At 39.2% G+C, this 19,308-nt stretch overlaps 1 protein-coding gene across 5 annotated transcripts in view; it reads right to left on the bottom strand.

Moving 5' to 3' along the window:
- EPB41L4A (erythrocyte membrane protein band 4.1 like 4A) overlaps window positions 1-19,308 on the bottom strand; it is a 275,434-nt gene that overhangs the window by 129,016 nt on the left and 127,110 nt on the right. For all 5 annotated transcript variants that reach the window (XR_012090887.1, XR_012090888.1, XM_073010770.1 and 2 more), the window contains 2 exons: window positions 5,126-5,177; window positions 194-272 (listed from right to left, as the gene is read on the bottom strand). Coding sequence is in view for 3 of the 5 variants with exons in the window: in XM_073010770.1 (XP_072866871.1) it covers window positions 194-272; window positions 5,126-5,177 (131 nt within the window). In the remaining 2 variants the exon portion in view is untranslated. The remainder of the gene's footprint in view (window positions 1-193; window positions 273-5,125; window positions 5,178-19,308) is intronic.

Raw genomic sequence — 19,308 nt, 5'->3', positions numbered from 1 at the left:
TTCAAACACATCTATCGTCAGACACTGATCAACTTCATGCAATGCTAGTTTAAATTTTACCCTCACAAGAGATGCATTACAAAATGCAGGTAGACACACATCCAAATGTTTAGCCCAATTTTAATATGTTTTAAATAAAGCTTTTTGTATATGCAATGCATGTATCTCTTCAGAAACAAAGTCAATACTATACCTGGTTATTTCTTCTTTAAGTTTACATGGATCTTCAGCATAGAATTTAATACCAAAATACAAAGTATATGGAGGTCCAGCTAAAATAAGAAATAGAAATTAAATTTCACTAAAATCATAAAATAGTCAAAGTTACAGTATAATATTATATGACTATTTACAATTACACTCCAAAAATGTCTAAAGAAACAAGAAAACAAAAGATAGAAACAGCAAAGTTCAGAACTGTGACAGTAGAACCTTGACACATACACACACAGATAGAAGACACAGCCAAATACACCAAAATGTTGCTGGTTCTTATATCTGGTTGGTAAGGTTATAGACAATTTTTATTATTTATGTTTTTCCCATTTTCTATAATATATATGTAATTTTTCATAGTGAAGAAACAAAAAAAATAAATGGTTTAAAAAACCACCCACTTATCATTTCATTAAAAAAAAATAGTTTTTAAACCTATCTGCAAAAAACTGAAAACAACTTAAATGCTCAGGGGCAGGTGGACTATTTAAGTCAGCCCCAGCCACCAGACATATACCATGCAAACGCTCAAACAGACAGAAGGGCATCTGCATGTGCTGATGTGGAAAAGACCAACAATCTAAATTCCCTTCTGTGAAAAAGGGATCATATTTGGGTTTTTTTTTTTTTCCTAGAAGAATAAAAAAAAAAAAAATTACTAAATGGCAAACTCTGGGAAGAAGGGCCAGAAATGTTCTATCCTTAAACTAACTCATTAGAATTTTCTTATGATAACTCTTACCATTTTTTATGAGAAAAAAGTCATCAGTGTGGCTACATAATAAAATTAGGGACAATATTTGTTTCATTCTTAAATACTTCTGAATCTAAAAATGTGTTCTCACATATTTAAGAAAACCTTTCTCATCTAATTCATTTACCAAAGAAGAACTATGCCTACAAACTTTTTTATGTTTTAAATCAGAAACAAAGCCTGGAATTGTATGTACATGGACAAATAAAAAATAAATACATACTCATATTGTGCAAGAAGACACAAACCCCTTGGGTGCCAAACACATTATATTATGCTTTTACTAGGAAATATTTTTATTTCTGAGGGTATCAGTCTAATCTGTACTGTTTCCAAAACTGCGTATCTCCAAGCCGTGCAGTAACTAGATCTAATACACTTTGTTTTTAAAAGGATTTGTTACCTGGTATATCAACTGGTAGTTACGGGTGTTAATTGTTTTGCAACAAAAGCTCTCCCACGCATTAAAAAGATGTGAAGCTTGCATCTCAGTAAAAGTCTTCCATACTGTCTAAACTGACATAAAGTAACCCCAGTCTTGCTATTCTTAACGGAATAAAGTCACAAATTTAGAAACTGGGGAAAAGAAATTAAACAGAACAAGAATAAAGATATCATGTATTTATAACATATGAACTATGTTACTCTTTATTAATATTACATACACATACTTATGTGTGCAACACACTGGAACCCTGTTCCTGGCATGTGGGAGACCATCAAGATGAGGATCCTGCCTCTCCCCTCATCTATGCCTTCCTGTGTAAGACACTCCTTATGCTACAGCTTTTTTAAAAACTAAACTTTAAAAGAAACTGCTAGAATTTGTTATTATTGGAGTTGATTCCTTATGTTTAATTTTTATGTTTGTTTAACCACTGTGTTTGTATTTCTAACAAATACACCTCTATCCCTGAACATAGATGTCAGGGAGGCACAGACTATTAAATATTTAGAAGAGCCAGGAAGTCCACCCTCAGCTTATCCGTCTGTGTCAATCAAGCTCCGTGTTCCTGAGCAGATGGGTCTGTCTGTGCCCGCAGGCAGCTGGGGTTAGTACCTAGGGGGCGGGGAGGAGCACAGATGCTGTCGAGGTGGTGCACAAAGAGAAGAGGCCTTCTTCAGGCCCCAGAGCTGCTTCTATTCTCTGGAACATGACAGATTACACCCTATTCACCAAGCCCGCACATTTCAAATATTCAGTATGAACATTTAAACAAAAATGTTAAAAGTACACAATTAAAAACATTTGGTTTTGGCTAATTTTCTCTAAGTTCTTCTGGCCCAAACTAGCCTTTCATTTCCCATTCACATATAAAATGGCTGTGTTCTAAATATAAGGCATCGTTACCATTTGGTTACATTTCATAATGTACAACAATGTTTCATAAACATTTGATTCTCAACAATAGCAACTTGGTAACATATGCAAGGCATGTGAAACTCCAAGGAGTTAAACAACTTGCCTAAAATCACTGGGAAGAAAAAAAAGTTTGCTAATATCTAGAGCTCAGCACTTTGGGGTGCACTATTCTATCTATAAAGCTTCTCAGGGAAACACAAAATAGTAATACCTTTAGAGTAAGATAATACTCTTATATGCATCATTGTTTCAGAGAGCAATCAAAGGCTATAGAAATGAACATTTGGACAAGGATATGTTCAGCCAGATACTTTTTGGCTTCCTATTCTAAGACTACAAAAAAGTAAGGTGCTGATAATTCAAATTACAAAATTATTGTCTTGAATCCACGTCATGCCATGGACTCAACGTTTAAGAAACTCTTATGTAAAGTAAAGTTAATATGGTTTCACTTTAGCAAAAAATACAGAAGCCAAAAACTAGGAATCCTCTATCTTTTATGTAGACTAATTTTGAGGTCTTTGATAAGGAGTTTCTCATTAACTCAAGGAGAAATAAATCAAGATTAACTACAAGCATTCTGGTAACTAGCAAATGTTCTGTCGTTTTTACAGATTCTCTTTCTGACTAATCTATTAGAGATTTGATAGCCATTTTCCTTCACTATCAAACAATTTCATGAGATAAAATGGAAGGATTCTTCAGTCACTAACATTTCTTCAATTATAATACCAGTTGTTTTACTCTTACTATGCATCACATTTTTTTTTTTTTTTTTTTTTAAGACAGAGTCTCACTCTATCGCCCAGGCTGGAGTGCAATAGTGGGATCTCAGCTCACTGCAACCTCAGCCTCCTGGGTTTTAAGCCATACTCTCTGCCTCAGCCTCCTGAGTAGCTGGGATTACAGGCACTCGCTACCACATCCGGCTAAATTTTGTATTTTTAGCAGAGACTGGGTTTCACCATGTTGGCCATGCTGGTCTTGAACTCCTGACCTCAGGTGATCCACCTACCTCAGCCTCCCAAATTGCTGGGATTATAGGTGTAAGCCACCACATCCAGCCTACATGAAATTTTTAATATTGCATTTTTAGAATGAAAAAGTGACTGCATTATAGACTGATACTTAAATAAAATATTTCATATCATGTAAATAAGTAGACACTTTAAATGTGCTTAGGAACACTTTAATAATGCACTTTAAAATAATTAATATTTTTTCATCACCTTGATAGAAATATCAACTTTTTTTCCTATAAAAGAAACCTGTGAGTTTATTTTAAAATAATCGGCTGGGTGCGGTGGCTCACGCCTGTAATCCTAGCACTTTGGAAGGCTGAGGTGGGTGGATCACCTGAGGTCAGGAATTCGAGACCAGCCTGTCCAACATGGCAAAACCCCATCTCTACTAAAAATTAAAAAAAAAAAAACAACAATTACCCAGGCATGGTGGTGGGCGCCTGTAATCCCAGCTACTTATAAGGCTGAGGCAGAAGAATTGCTTGAACGCAGGAGGCAGAGATTGCGGTGAGCTGAGATCACACCATTACACTCCAGACTGGGTGCCAGAGCAAGATACCATCTCAAAAAAAAAAAAAAAAAATCATTCCTGAAATTTTTCTGGTTTTCCAATTGGTATTTTTTCAATCAGTTCAAATACACTAGAGCTGTAACTTGTAAACTCCAGTGGTTTCCACTACAGAGGTGGAAATGCAATGAGAAACAACAATGATGCTGACGTTCATAGAACACAGGACTTTCTGATGGCTTTGCAGTCCAGGTTTCTAGTTCCTTTTGGAAGCAGAGCTACATTCCTGCCCTTGGATCCATGGAGCATCGCACAACCAATACTACCGCAGGAAACAAGCTGACACGCACAGAAAATACAGACTCAGAATGGGGGTAATGAATGCCAGAAGAATCCACTCCGTTTTGATTAGCAATAATTTACACAGTTCAGCAAAATGCTTTAATGGGGAACAGAGTTTCAGTTTAGGGAGATTAAAACGTTTCGGAGATGGACAGCGATGATGGCTGCACAACAATGTAAATGTACCTAATGCTTCTGAATTGCACACAAAAATGGTTAAAAGAATCCATTTTATATGTCATGTATATTTTATTTCAATTGAAACAGACCATTTTTTTTTTAAAAAAAAAAAGAGTATTCTTTTGCACACTTAAGGAGCCTCTGTGTTTTGCTTATAAATAAAAACTTGGGTTCTGGAAATTAAGATTAAGGAATATATACTTAATTATATTGTGTCTCCTTATAATATTCGTATTGATAAAACCAAAAAGCTAGCTCCCAAAAATGGTCTCTCTCTGAAGACCACTTTTCAGGTCACAAAAGCACCTCTTACTGGCTTAGGAAACTGAGTGGTCCGAATGGCAAAACCATGCCATAACTCAAGAAACTCAAGCTCTTTAAAAGCTTGGACATTATGACCCATCCCTGCAGTCCCCCTACTGCCCATTAATGTCTATTTGCCTTTTTTGTTTTAAGGTCAAATTTTAAAGACAAGCATACAGAAAAACCACAGACAAAATCAAGGGAAGGCCTGCCTCTAGGACAAATTCAATACCAAGATCCACTCAGAGACTGATTAAATTTAATATGAGTTTGGAGAAGGCCCAGCAATGCACACAATACACACATTCCCATATTCTGGCACTTGAGTACTAGTACTCACTTCTCCAGTACTTAAGCCCACTTCTGCACCCAACTAACCATGGACTTTGTCATCGCTTTCAAGCCACCCTTTAACAAAGCAAAAGTTAAATACTTACTGTTGATCAGTTCTTTGTGCTCAGCAAGAGTTTTTGCAGGATCCAGCCAATACTGTGTGAGGAAGAAAAGGACAATTAAAGAAATTAGTCAATTTTCATTAGCTTTTACTTCAAGAATATTTGCAAAATGTTACTTAAACAACACTTTAAAACTTGATAAGTTAAACACTTCCCCCATATACACACACAAACATACATAAGAGTTTTCTGCAGCAAGAACAGTAAAAGAAAAAACGGGCCAGTCATGGTGGCGCACACCTGAAATCTCAGCAGGGGAAGAAGGACTGCTTGAGGCCAGGAGTTAACACCCTGGCCAATATGGCATGACCCCACCTTTAAAGAATAACATTAAATTAAACATAAAATACAAAGGGAAAGACGATGTTGATGTTGAAGAGAGGCAAAGAAGAACAGCAGTACTTGCTGGGTCCCTGGTTGAATTATCGTACTGATTACAATGTGACATCCAAATGCTTATGGGTGACTTCTGACTACTTTTGGTGGGAAAATAATGGCCTCAAAAAAATGTCCTCCAAGTCTCTTTCCAAAGTCTCCATCATCCCAAGCACTACTCCCCTCAGAGCCATGTCTCCTCCTAATATGTCCTCACCATCTTCGCTTCCAGTCTCATCCCTACAGGTATTGTTGCTAGGTGTTAGGAAGAAAGCAATCAAATCCTCATTAAGGATCCAGGAGAGCAGTTCAGCACAGTGGCTAGGGCCTAAATCCCAGCGCAGACCCACAGGGACTCTGTTCTGACTCTCCCCATGTCATTGCCATGTAACTTGGGACAAGTGACTGGACACCACTGAACCTTCCTCATAAGGTTGCTATGCAGATTAAATAAATTAATCCAGGTAAAGTCTTTAAAATAGCCCCTAGCTCAGGCTACATATGCCAAGAATGACTAGGTCACCTTTAATAACTGCCTTTGGCCAGTCTAAGATACCTGTTTATTAATTCAAATTAACAGTTAATGAATAGAATTTCAAGTGGTGACAGGAGAATCTGGGGCCCTGGGGAGAGGCCTTTCTTTAAACCTCACAATTATGAAGTAGAATTAACGAAGGAAAGAGATGAGGTAAGCCTCTAGCTTCGTCTCTCCATCTGTGGGAAGAGCAGGGCAGAAGCCAAAGAAGCACAGAGGGCACTGGAGTTCCCACAAAAGCAGAGTCAAAGGGATAAGGGCTGCCCTGGAGGGTCAGGGGAGCGCAGAGATGGATTCACTCCCACACTCTCCTAGCCAGATGTTGGGGACCCCCAGGGCCAAGCCACTCAGTTTCCATTTCCTCATGTTCCTTAATGAAGAAGGGGCAATTCCCACCACAGTGAGGTAGGAGCTGACCCACCTTGAGCCACGTTCCTCCCAACACTCATGCGCTGGCCCAGGTCCTCACTTTCCTTCCCCTCAATTGAGGGCAGAATGCTTGTTCTGCTATGTAACGGCAGTAGTAATTATAAATGGCAATTATAATGCTTTATGCAATCCCCTTACCTTTTATTCCTAATTATGAATAACAATTATTCATACTATGACTATGAATATGACTGTTGTAGTCATTTTACTGTAAGGTTTTATTACTATACTAAACTCTATCCATGCATACATAAGCTTCACTATTTGCTACTCAGCAGTTTCCATTTTTTGACATTTTTTTAAAAAAGTAGAGTAACCAACATATCTAAGTGCAGCAACTAAAAACACAATGTTCATTATTCTGGTCTTCACCATTTCTTATTTTTCAAAGGTCTAGAATCGCTCACTTTTAAAACAGAAAATGTATTTGAAGCAGAGGATGTGTCAGTGAAATGCTCTTGGAGCCCACAGCAACTAAAAACGAGGCTTTGGTGTTAAAATTATGATTCCCAGGGAAACTGTAGTTCATTAAAGTAGAGTAAAATCAACCTAAATGGTAAGCTGTGTGTTGGACACAACACGGACCCATCCCTTTACGTATATAAAGCTGTGAGTTCTTCAAGAAATGGAAACATGAGGTGAAGGAATGGTTTCTTGCCATTCATTTTAAACAAAAAGGTTTTACTACCCCCAGAATTTTTCAATGAAGAGAAACCCAAGGAAAAGAAACACAAATACTCATTAATACTTGCATTTGGTTTCCACTGCTACCATAACAAATTACCACAAGCTTAGAGGCTAAAATAACACCCCTTTATTATCTCAGAGTGTTGAAAGTTAGTGTCTTTCTTTGCTTCAAATTTCACAAGACTAAAATCAATATGTCAGCCTGCTGGGGTCTTGGAGAGTTGGTTGGCTAGGGGACCGTATTCCCCAGAGCACAGTAAGGGAGGGGGCTTATAGATGGGTCATTAGAGGCTCCCAGTTTCTCCAGGTTTCAAGGCACATGTAACACTGGGATTAATTTCAGGCCCTACACCACACTTACACATGAGGTGTCAATATGTGCTTGTGGCAAGAAGGGAAAAAAGGAGCCTCTGGTCTTATTACTCTCTGTCTAATCTTGTTCTGAAACTAGTAAGAGGCAGAAATCAGAGAGTTTTTAATTTCTCCTCCTATCATCATCCCAAAGGACAACCTTTGCAATTTTTTTTCAGAGTTTTCAATTCCATTCATTTTGTTTTGTCTTTGTTTTCCTGTCTCCAGAATTCTTTTCAGTCATTAAAGCCAGGTAAAGAAAATAGGAAGAAAAATTTTTAATTACATGTAATGGCAAAAAAAAATTTAATCTCTTAAAATTTTTACATTAATGATAATCTGTACTATTTTAAAATAAATCTCTTTCCTTGAGAGTGATTAAATTTGTGAGGTGAAAAAGGTAAAATGACAGTTTCAAGTAAAGTTACAAATCACAATTCTGCAGCACAAAGCAGCAGCAGCAAGACTCAGTCAAAGGCTATTCAATCAACTCACTGCACATTTGCTATGCTAAGCGTCACCCTAGAGCCAGCCGCGCACAACTCTCATTTGATCGAAATGGAAACCAGGGGTTACAGGGGTCAGACAATGATAAATGCCCAAGAAGATAAATAATAAACACAAGTCACCAGGTTTCAGAAGCCAAGATCTTGAAATGTAAAACCCACTTACGTTCAACCAAGGGAAAGATGTGACCTTGGAACCAAAGCAGTCACACTATGATGGCACTTGTCACCATTCATTATCAACAAGCAATCAAACACAGCACATGGAAGATCACAGTGAAACACATCAGCCTGTTACTCTATAGCTTAAGAGAAAAAAAGGGCACAAAAATTTGCCAATGAACACAATGTCCCTGTTTTAAGGAATACATCCAGAATACCGGTCATGGAGTGCCAATATTCTGGAGGCAGACTCTAAAACTGGGATATCATTCTTTCATTCATTCATCACTTATGGATAGCCACTACACATGTTCTTCACATGACATGTCAGACACTATCCTGAGTAGTATGAGAACACAAAGTTGAATGAGACCCGTGACTAACCTCGCACTCACAGCCTAGCAGGAGACACACAGCCATGCAATTATAATACAATGTGGTGAGACAATAATTAATTGTATAAGACGAATACATATGAGATAATAAAATCATGTACAAGGAAAATTAACTGCAGGGTGAGTATACAATGGCTTTATTGGAAAGAAAATCATTAAATAGCATGTTCAAAAAAAAAAACTTTCTCAAAATACATAAATGAGGGATAACAGAGCCTTAAATCTGTATAAAGTACATGTCTATCAGCTCAACTACTATTAAAGCAAGTGGGTAAATTTCTAAGTAATAACACAGAATGTAACACTCCGAGTCCTTTACAATTGAACGCTATATTGAAGTCAGTGTTGCCTAATAGCTAACAAATACTCAGCTAAGCAATCAATATTCATGGAGAACTTCCAGAAAGAGTAGTCCATTCAGTCTTTCCAACTGCCCCAAGTGAGGGGAAAGAGGAGCAGAGAACTGAGAACTATGCAGTATGGTGCCCTAAGAGACTGTTCTTCTGAAGTCTCCTAGAGTTCTAATAGAATAAACCCTAAAATTTTTTTAATAAAGGAAGGACAGCATGCAACAATAAGAGCCGTGTTGCATCTTATTTCACACCGGGTCCAATGTTGATTCAGAGAATGGCTTCTCTGAATTGTACCCTGGTGTGCTGCCTCTTGCCTAGCCAGATGGTCATGAGAAGAAATAGCCCTATCTCTCATTCTCTCTCAACATTTAAGCTGTCCATTCTCTGGGATAATCACTCAATCACTTTCCTCTTCCCCACTCCCCTCTCTCTCCTATTTCAAACGTATATTATGCAGTTTGTATATGCTGACAAGCTGGATGAGATCCCATTTTGTAGAAAGGTAACAATGAACCCAAACAGACCCTGCTCTCTCATCCTGATTTTGTACAGTCAGCTCCTAACATATTATACCCTAAACACTCAATCATTAAGGAGTTATGGTGACAGTCCTCTCGGACTCTGCCCCTTTGCCAGAATGGAAGAGGTAAAGCAGCTAGAGAGCCTTACCACTTCAGGCCTGTCAATCTTAATCAAAGCACTGATATAACCCGGAGAGCAATGACAGACCCTTCTTACTCTCTGACCGTCCTGGCTAAATGCCCTTGGCTGCTTTCATCCACCTTGGCTGATAATGTCTCAATTTCATCAATTTCCTAGGTAGCAGTATCAGAATTAGGTTTCGAAACTCTAATACTGCCCAGCCAATCACTATCCTAACCTTCAAAAGACATATATTAAATTGAAGGTCCAACCTTTCATTTGTCAACTGTTCTTTTGGAGTCTCCTAGAGCTATAATAGTAGAACAAACCCTAAAAAATTTCTAAAAGAAAGGACAGCATGAAATAATGAGAGTTTGCTGCATCTTATTTCACCCGGGGTCCAATGTTGACTCTCCTTTGGAGAATTTAAGAATGTTACATTGACATTTAATAAAGTTTCCTGTAGGCCAAATAAAAGGACTTAAAAGCACACACAGTTTCATTTATATAGCGAAACAGCCTCTTGATCTAAGAGAGTAAAACAGAATTGGCCATGTATCAGGGACAACAGAGCCACAAAGATCCCAAAAGTGATACAACAGGTCATTCTTCGGGAGTTCTAGAACTCAACATAATTCACATACATGTTTCAAGGAATCCAGGACTTGGGTTATAGCTATTTGTGCTTTTCCCACGGACCCTGTAAACAGATCTAAGGCCCTCGAAGCAACATCAAGAAGATATGATTTTAATTTGATCCTTCATGAGTCACAGAAGCCTTAGGACCTCAAGTAAAATCACCATAATAGAGCTATCTTGCAGTGGCGACAAAAACAAAGACCTGTCATTGGAGTGATCTACAGGGAGGGAGAGGTAATTACAACTGGCCACATTTTTCAGCAAAAGCGAATTTCAAGGAATCTCTGTTGGACCATGTGGCTTCTCATAAAGTGTCACTGGCCCCGGGAATACTCCTCATTTCTCATCCAAGGATCTGATACCACTCTAAGGTTACAGAAATGCAATAATAACAGCTAACATTTATTAAATTTTTACAATGTGACAGGCACTGTTGAGGACTTTACATGTATTTACTGTTTTAATCCTCCTAATAATTCTATGAATAACTACTATAATTGCCATTTCATAAATGAGGAAAATGAAATACTAAGTAAACAACTTGCCCAAAAGTACAGAACAGCGGCTCCAAGGAACTGAAGCCATTCCATCTTACACTCAGGCCCAGATACTTTCTAGAATATTGTCTGAGAAGTAATGCACAACTTAAATTTCAAGATTCTTACTCTCAACTAATACTCTTCTCCCAGCTCACTCTAATATTCGGACTCCACCAAGATACCCAATTCATTGACCCTACTAACTTTTCATTGTCCCTCGCTGATGCCCCCAACCCATGTCATTTTCCTCACTATTCATTATAATCACTTGCTTGCAAGTGTCCTCAATTCCTTTACACATCCTGCTTCCATAGTATCTACTGGGGAAAAAAACCCACCCATGGGTAACTCCAATTCCCTGTATTCTCCATGCTAGCACCCAAGGAACTGAACATAACTGGAGGCTCAACTTGCACAGTCATAGGTGGGCTTGCTTTACATTCAATAGCAATAACCCAAGGGAACCCTTGGTATCATGCAGAATCCCTATTACATTTTATTCCATCATTCTCCTTGTCCTTAAACATCTCCTTTCCCTTCCTCACTCTCAGCTGAAGATCTTCATTACTTCACTGAAAACGGAAACAATCAGAAGAGAAATGCGTATGCATCCTGGCCCCATCGACCAACCTGCCTGCATCTGAGCTTGTGTTCTGCCTTCTCTCCTATTGCTCTGGAGGAACTGTCCATGTTCCACCTAGGCTCATCCCTTTCTCATCTATACAGGAACATGGTTCCAGCAACTTTCTGTTCTCTTTCCTGCACCATGAAGGTTTCCCTTTTGACAGAATCATTCTTGGAAGAATGATGTCTTTATTTCTCCCATCTTCAAAACAAAACCAAAAAACTTTGACTCCCATACCTGTCCATTTCACTTCTGTGCTTTGAAATAATTCTCTGGATGAAGAAAAAAAAAAAGTTGTTCTACACTCTCTCATCTCCTCGTGGTCCCATTTTAGTATTTACTGCAATGACCTCCACGTTGTTCCATCTAATGATAGACACAGTTTTCATCCATGTTCTTGAAATACGTCACATGCTTCTACGACACCCCTCACTCTTGCTTCTCCCCCCGTCTTACTGGTCACGTCTTCAAAATCTGTTTCTGGTTGCTAATAATTCCCTGACCAGGAAAGACTGGACTGCTTGAGCTCATACCACACATCAAGGCTCATGGCCTTAAATACCATCTATACACCGACAACTTCCACATTAATAGCCAGACCAGAATTCCCTGCTAAATCCAACTGCCTACTTGGCATCTCCACTTAGATGCCTATTAGAATCTCAAACTTCAGATGTCCAAAAGAAAACTGATTATTCTACCCCCTTGAAAAAAAAACTGTTCTCCTGCAGTCTTCACCATCTCAGTAAATAGCACAGCACTTTTCCATTGGTTCCAATCGAAACCTCTTTCTCTTCTATCTCTTCTATCCACCTGCAAATCTTGTTGGCTCTATGTTCAAAATACAAACATAACAGGTCAAATTCTCACCACTCTCAGGTCCAAGCGGCCATCATCCTTCACCTGGATTTCTTCAACAACTCTTTTAATAGTATCCTTATGTCTGCCCTTGCAGTTAGAGAAAATCATTTAAACACAGGTCAAATCAGCTAACTCTTCAATATCCTCCAGCGGTTTCCTTTCTCACTCAAAGTAAAACCCAAAATCCTTCTAATAACCTATAAGGCCTTCCATGATCTGGCCCCACTCCCTCCACTTTCCACTATGTGTTTTTGGGATGAAGTAGCAAGAAGGACCTTAAGGAGAGTATTGGCAGAAGCCTGAGGGCTTGCAGGGAGGCTGTCTCTAAAAGCCTCAATTAAAACAGAGAAAGCTATTGGAAACAGAAAAAAAAAGTGGAATAAAAAATGTACCGAACGAACTGGATGATTCAGATAAGCGGGTTTCCAGGTAAACTGTTGAAAGTGCTTATTGGCTTCATTTTGCTGCCTATAAATGAAATGTAAGGAGAGAGAGATAAGCTAAAAAGAAAGAAGAACTATTAAAATATAAAGGAGCCAGGACTTTTTACTGAGTTTAAAAGTAAAACTTTCTCATTCCTAGTCCTATCAGAAGGCAAACAATGCTGCAATTAAGAAATGGCTTCTGGGCTAAGACTGAATCCAGCATGTTGTCAGGTAAACATGCTGTAACTGTAAAACCCTTTATTAGATGTAATATAATTTTTAAGATTTAACACCATACCTCATGGACCCTTTCAAAACAAGATTCTCTAATAAGATTAATTGTGTCCCAACAGCCTTACAGGGAATCTAAGGCACAGAAGAGCTTATTCCAGAGCAATCTGTGGGTGCTGCCTTTGTCTAATAAAGTTAATTAAAGGTTGATTCATAAGAAATCCACAAAAACTTTTAGAAGAATTATACCAGCTTGGACTGAAAGGGACAGGGATACTACAAACTGAAAAGAGGCCTTTGAACTCCCAATCTTCCTTAGGCAAAACGCAGGCCGAGAACACTACACCACTGTAAATACATACTACTTTCTATTTAAAAAGCAAGCAAGCCCAGACAACAGAAACGAGAGCCTAGAAGACAGAGCCAATCGTCATAGTGAATAACTCCTAGGCAATAGGACCAAGTCCTAATTAGAGAAATGACCACATGTGTCTGGCTAGATTTCAAAACTAGTATTATGGACTAGTAATTGTTGTGTGCCTCCTGTTTTGCCCCTTTCTAACTGGAGGCATTTATACTGGTTATCCTATACATGTTCCACAGGTGCAAGTAGGCAGGAAACATATATCTTATCACCTTAATTCACATATCTTCAGATCAAAAGGGACTGTACTCAAGGAGTTAAACTTGAGGGAAAATGCTCAAAGAGTCTGATTTGAGGAGATGGTATATCTTTATTGACGGATTGATTGATTGATTGATTGTGACAGAGTCTCGCTCTGTCGCCCAGGCTGGAGTGCAGTGGTGCGATCTCGGCTCACTGCAAGCTGGAGATGTTATACTTTAAGCTCAAGTCCCATGTCATAATAAATAAGAATATTGGAAGGCCTTGGGAGGGATGAGTGCATTTTATATGTAAAAAGAATATAAATAATTTTTGGCCAGAGGAATCTCATGTATTAAAACATGTCTTTAAATTAGTCAACACTATTCCTATCAAAAGATATAATGTAGTATTTCTCCCCTTTAAATGTTACCTGGCCAAGAGTAAAAACAGTGTATGGTGTAGTGATGGAAGAGAAGGCTAGAGAAGGATCTACAGATAACAGATAGGGCCCAGATCATAAAGAGTCTCGTATGCATAATAGAATTTGAATTTAAGCAGAATACTATGGATAGTCACTGAAATCTTATAAGGAGGGAAGCAACTTGATAATATTTGCATTTTAATCTGATCACCTTGACAGCAAGTAAAAGGAGAGTGGGTTAAAGTAAAGCAAACCTGGAATCCAGTAGCCTAATCAGCCCACTCAGGTAATTCCGGGAAAACTTTGAGAGGTGCAAATTTGAGGGAATTTGAGTGGCAGGGGGCTGGGGGGAGTGTTGCTTGGACTTTACTTCAAACCAATAGAATGTCACAGAAGTAACATTGTGTGGTGGCAGAAGTAACTGCCTGCCTTCTGAGACTTGGTCATGCACAGCGACCATGCTCCTTCTGGTATCCTTCCCTCCCTTTGCCCTCTGGATGTTCGCCCTTGCAAGGAAGCCAAGCAACAATACAGAGAGTCCACACCAGTTGAAGCCCTGGCCAATGCCAACCTCACCCAGCTCACATAAGACTGAGACTTCAGATGACTCCAGCCTCCAGCCTTCATGCTGCTCCAGCAGACACTAAGTAGAATAGACATGAGCGGGCTCTGCCAAGCCCTGCCAAAGTCGCAGATCCACGAGCAAAATGTGTGTTGGCATAATTTAAAGCCCCTACATTTTGAGATGGCTAGTTACACAGCAATGAATAACAGGAACACTTCTCAATTTATCCAGACCTCTTTTATCTTCATTCTTGTATTCAACAAACTTGCTGTTCCTCCTGTATTTATGCCATCTGTGAACGTGATGTGCATGCCCTTTATGTCTTCATCCCAGGTACTGGCATAGATGTTCTAGAACATACCTAGAAACCTCCCTCCATCCACATCATTTGAGAAACCAGAGGTGACTCTGAAAAGTCATCCTAACTAACTAACTTTCAATTTAGCAATCATTTTTCCATTTAGTCCACAAAGACATCATATAAACTTTTCTGTATATCTTTGACTTCCAAACATACTAATTTTATTCCTAATAAAGTGGTCTGATGAAAGTTGCTTTTTTTGTTACTGAAAATACACTGGATTCCAGGGACCTACTATTATATGTCTTCAGAGCCCACCAATCATTTTATAAACATGCCTTCCTGCCAAGATATGCCTATCTCTAGTGGAGCTGCCCTACAATTGCATCTAATAGGCTGTTTCAAATCTCTTAGGACCAGGGCACATAATAACCAACGTGTTCAGATTTCTTCCTAAAATGAAAATAAACATGGTTTTAGGGATCACAGATTCCTTGAGAAAGTGCCGAATCCCATGAGTGGACTCTAAGATAATCAATTTGGGCTGCTTAAGAAACCTTAGATCTCTGGAAAGTTTCAACTACATTTTGGGTAAGTGAAGTTGTAACACATTTTTAAAATGTGGATAAGTGAGGCATCACTGTATACAGACTATGAGACCATTTCATCTTGAAATAAAATCCTAAGTTTGCCATGTCTTGAAACTGTAGTAATTTAAATTATACAGGTGGTTAAGTTAGGGTTCATTTAAACTCTGTCCTAGAAGCTGAACATAAACGCAGTTTTAGCTAACCAAGTAATCTGGCACAAAGGAGCTGAGTCAGCCCAGGGAGCTGCGAAGTAAGTAGGGTCCAGGTGCCCTGCTCAGTACCACCCACACAATTGCACCAACTCCAGCATGCACAGTTCACATGGTTAGCACAGCTGCACACTGCAGCCTTGCCCCTTCTCATCTTCAATTATAGTCTCCTCTCCCTAAATGACCTTATTTGGTCTCATGACTTTAAAAACCAGAGACTCCTAGATGTGACTCCAGCCTATTCCTCTACTCCCCTAATATCTCTAGGATGTCCAATGGACATTTTAAACCCAACATATGCAAATCAGAATTGACTTCACAGACTGAAAAACCAGCTCCCTATCACTCCCTATCACTCCTCATCTTGACATTTCCAATAGAAATGTACACAGAGCCTACAATAGCCTGCTGGGCCCTATGTTATGGGGGCCCTGCCCACCTTCCCACTTCATCACCCTCTTCCTTACAACTCTAGCATCACTGGACTCCTCTCAGTTCCAGAACACTTCGCATCTGTCTCTGCCTTAGGGCCCCCATGCCAACTGTTCCTCCCGCCTGCCATGCTCCTCCCCTTATCACTCCAGCCTCAGTGTAAATATTAAAGAAGTCTCTTCTAACCACCAGTGGTGTTTATGATATATATTGGTTTTCATCCATGCTCCTGGTTCGTAACTCTCATAGCCCTTGTTAGTCTTTTGTTGAAGTGTTGGGAATGTTAGGCCTCAGGACACAAAGTCTCTCTCCTGCCCTCCTTTCACCTGCCCCAAGCAGGACTCTAATCTTCCCCCACCTTTCTGACTGTCGGTCTTAAGACCTTCCCCTGTGTTCATACAGATCATGGGGGAGTGGGGAACCCTCCCCAGAGAAGGTCTAGCCCTATACACCTGGAAAAGGAATGCTGACATCATGACACTTCCATAAACACTCAAGAGGACTTGGGGCCCAGGGAGCTTCTAGGTAGCTGAACACATGCAGGTTCCTGGAGGGTGGCATGCCCAGGCTGGGGCATGGAAACTCCATGTCCCTTCCCCCATACCTCACCCTACACATTTCTTCATCTATATATTCTGCAGTATCCTTTATAATAAACTGGTAAATATAAGTGTTTCCCTGAGTTTTATAAGCCGCTCTAGCAAATTAATCAAACCCAAAGAGAAGGTCGTGGGAACTACAACTTGAAGCCAGTCGGTCAGAAGTTCCAGAGGCCTCAGCCAGGAGCAGTGGCTCACGCCTGTAATTCCAGCATTCTGAGAGGCTAAGGTAGAAGGATTGCTCAAGCCCAGAAGTTTAAGACCAGCCTGGGCAACACAGTGAGACGCTACTATAGTCTCCAAAAAAAAAGTAGCAGTAGTAGTTCCAGAGGCCTGGACTCATACTGGTGTCCAGGGGTGCAGAGAACAGTCTTGGGGACTGAGCCCCAACCTGTGGGCTCTGATGCTATCTCCAGGTAGATAGTGTCGAAACTGAATTGGAGGACACCCAGCTGCTATCCACTGCTTGGTGTGTGGGGAGAAAATATCCACACATTTGGTCCCAGAAGTTTCTTCTACAAGTTAGAGCAGAGGAAAAACATGGTTGGAGAGTTTTTCTCTACATTCCACCCAATGGAAGGAGCCTCCACAAAACTCTAGCATATCATCTTATTTTCAAAGCGTATAGTACCTGATATTTGAGCATCTTTTTACAGTCTGTCTCACCCCTGGAAATAAAATCTTTGAGACCAGGGGCCTTGGCTCTTACTCACCACTGTGCCACACTTCCTGAGACATAGTGACTGCCTCGTAAGTATCTGCTATGTGACTAAATGGAGATGAGCACCAGCAAATGCTCATATTTCCTCACAGTCCCAGGTCAGGGTGTGCTGATGCGAGTAAGGATATAACTCTAAAAAATGTTAAACAAGACACTTCCTGAATATCCTCTATAAAATATCCTGTGACCCCCAAAACTGATGGGTAACGTGAAAGAATAAGCTCCTATAGATCATCAGCTTTTAAAGGCTCACTTCTGTTAATTCATAAGGCAGCTCTCAAAACTCATAGTCCAGAACGGAAAGTAGGTAACGCCCACTCTCCCACCAACCAAAAAAGCACCTGCACAACTTTTTAACAATTCCAATAACATCTCTCTTATTGGAACAGGTACTAAAATGATAGACAAACTAGTCACTTAGCATTCAGTACATGCAATAAATTTGCAATTTTATAAAATATAAGTAGAATAGAAAATATTCCATAAAATACATTTTATTAGTAGGCTACTGTTATATCCCAATTAAATTGTTACCATATTCAAGGAGAAAACTCTCTTAAGATGCAGAATAAGGTTAAATCAAGGTTAATTTATCAGAGCTTTGTGTTAAAACTCTAAATTTAAAAACAAACTAGTTTTCTATGATAATCAAGAAAATGTCTAAAATCATTAACTCTAAAATCACTGTTTTCCCATTAGTCAATCAACTGTCTGAAATTCCTTCCTTTATGGCTTATTCTGATTTAACCAGGGAGAAGGACACTCTAATTTAATAAATGCTCATAGTAAAGAAATCAATAGTTCTTTCACTTATGTATATAACTAAGAAGGTATGGGTCACAGAAATTTCTCAGGTACTGCATTTATCGATAAGAACACCTAGCATATCTACACACCTGGTTTTATATACAAAAATATAAATGTATATGGATATATGGATATATACAAATATATACACATATGTATATGTTGACAATTCTACCATTCCTGACAGTTTTGTTATTAAGTACTTTGTATCTTTATTGTTTTCAATTGCTGTCCTTGTTGTTGTTTGATGGAAGCTTTTTTTTTAACATTTAAGTTCAGGGACACATGTGCAGGTTTGTTATACAGGTAAACTCGTGTCACAGGGGTCTGGTGTACAGATTAATTTTGTGACCCAGGTATGAAGCCTGGTACCCCTTAGTTATTCTTCCTGATCCTCTCCCTCCTTCCACCTCCCACCCTCCTTTTAATTTACTTCCAGTAAAGAAGGCACTGGGTGCCATTAACAAAGAAAAACTTTCTCTGCAAGATAGAATTCAGCCCTTCACCTCCCTAAACCTAGAAATCACAAGATAAAATATTATACATGACCCATGGAAGACACATTCATGCCTATTGCGATCAACCATTTGAGGGAAAGGAGGAAAAAGAACTAAAGTTCAAAATGTGTCATGGAGCTGATCCTACACAAACCTGGGTCCTTCAAGAGATGTTTTTGAGTCCATGTCAAAATCAACAAACTGAAATCAAAGCATGCTCTGCTTTTCCCGATGCCGCAGTGAGGAAAGCATGCAGTGCACCAAGCGACTTTGGGGGTGCCATTTGGGAGGCTCCCCTCTCAGCACTTCCCAGGGTTATTTCAGGCATGTGAGCTTCTGAATTCTTGTGGTGTATCACATGACTATGCTCAGAAGAGGGCACACCTACTCTAAACAGAAAATGCTCCAGAAAAATATCATCTCTTCCTATCCTATTAAACAGTTTAACCATGAAGAAATAGAAACATCTACTTTTAGAAGTGCTATTTATTATAAACAATTTTTTAAAATCATGGGATCCACCAACATACAGTTACACGTGACACTGTCTGAACTCAAATTCTTATATACCTTCTTTTATTACGTACTACATTATTATACCTATAACCAGACAAGAATATTCTAAACAGCACCTGGTAGCTGCCAGCACATTAAAAATATC

Source organism: Chlorocebus sabaeus, chromosome 23 (genome assembly GCF_047675955.1).
Source record: "Chlorocebus sabaeus isolate Y175 chromosome 23, mChlSab1.0.hap1, whole genome shotgun sequence".
Lineage (NCBI taxonomy): Eukaryota > Metazoa > Chordata > Mammalia > Primates > Cercopithecidae > Chlorocebus > Chlorocebus sabaeus.
This window is presented reverse-complemented; position numbering and strand designations above follow the sequence as displayed.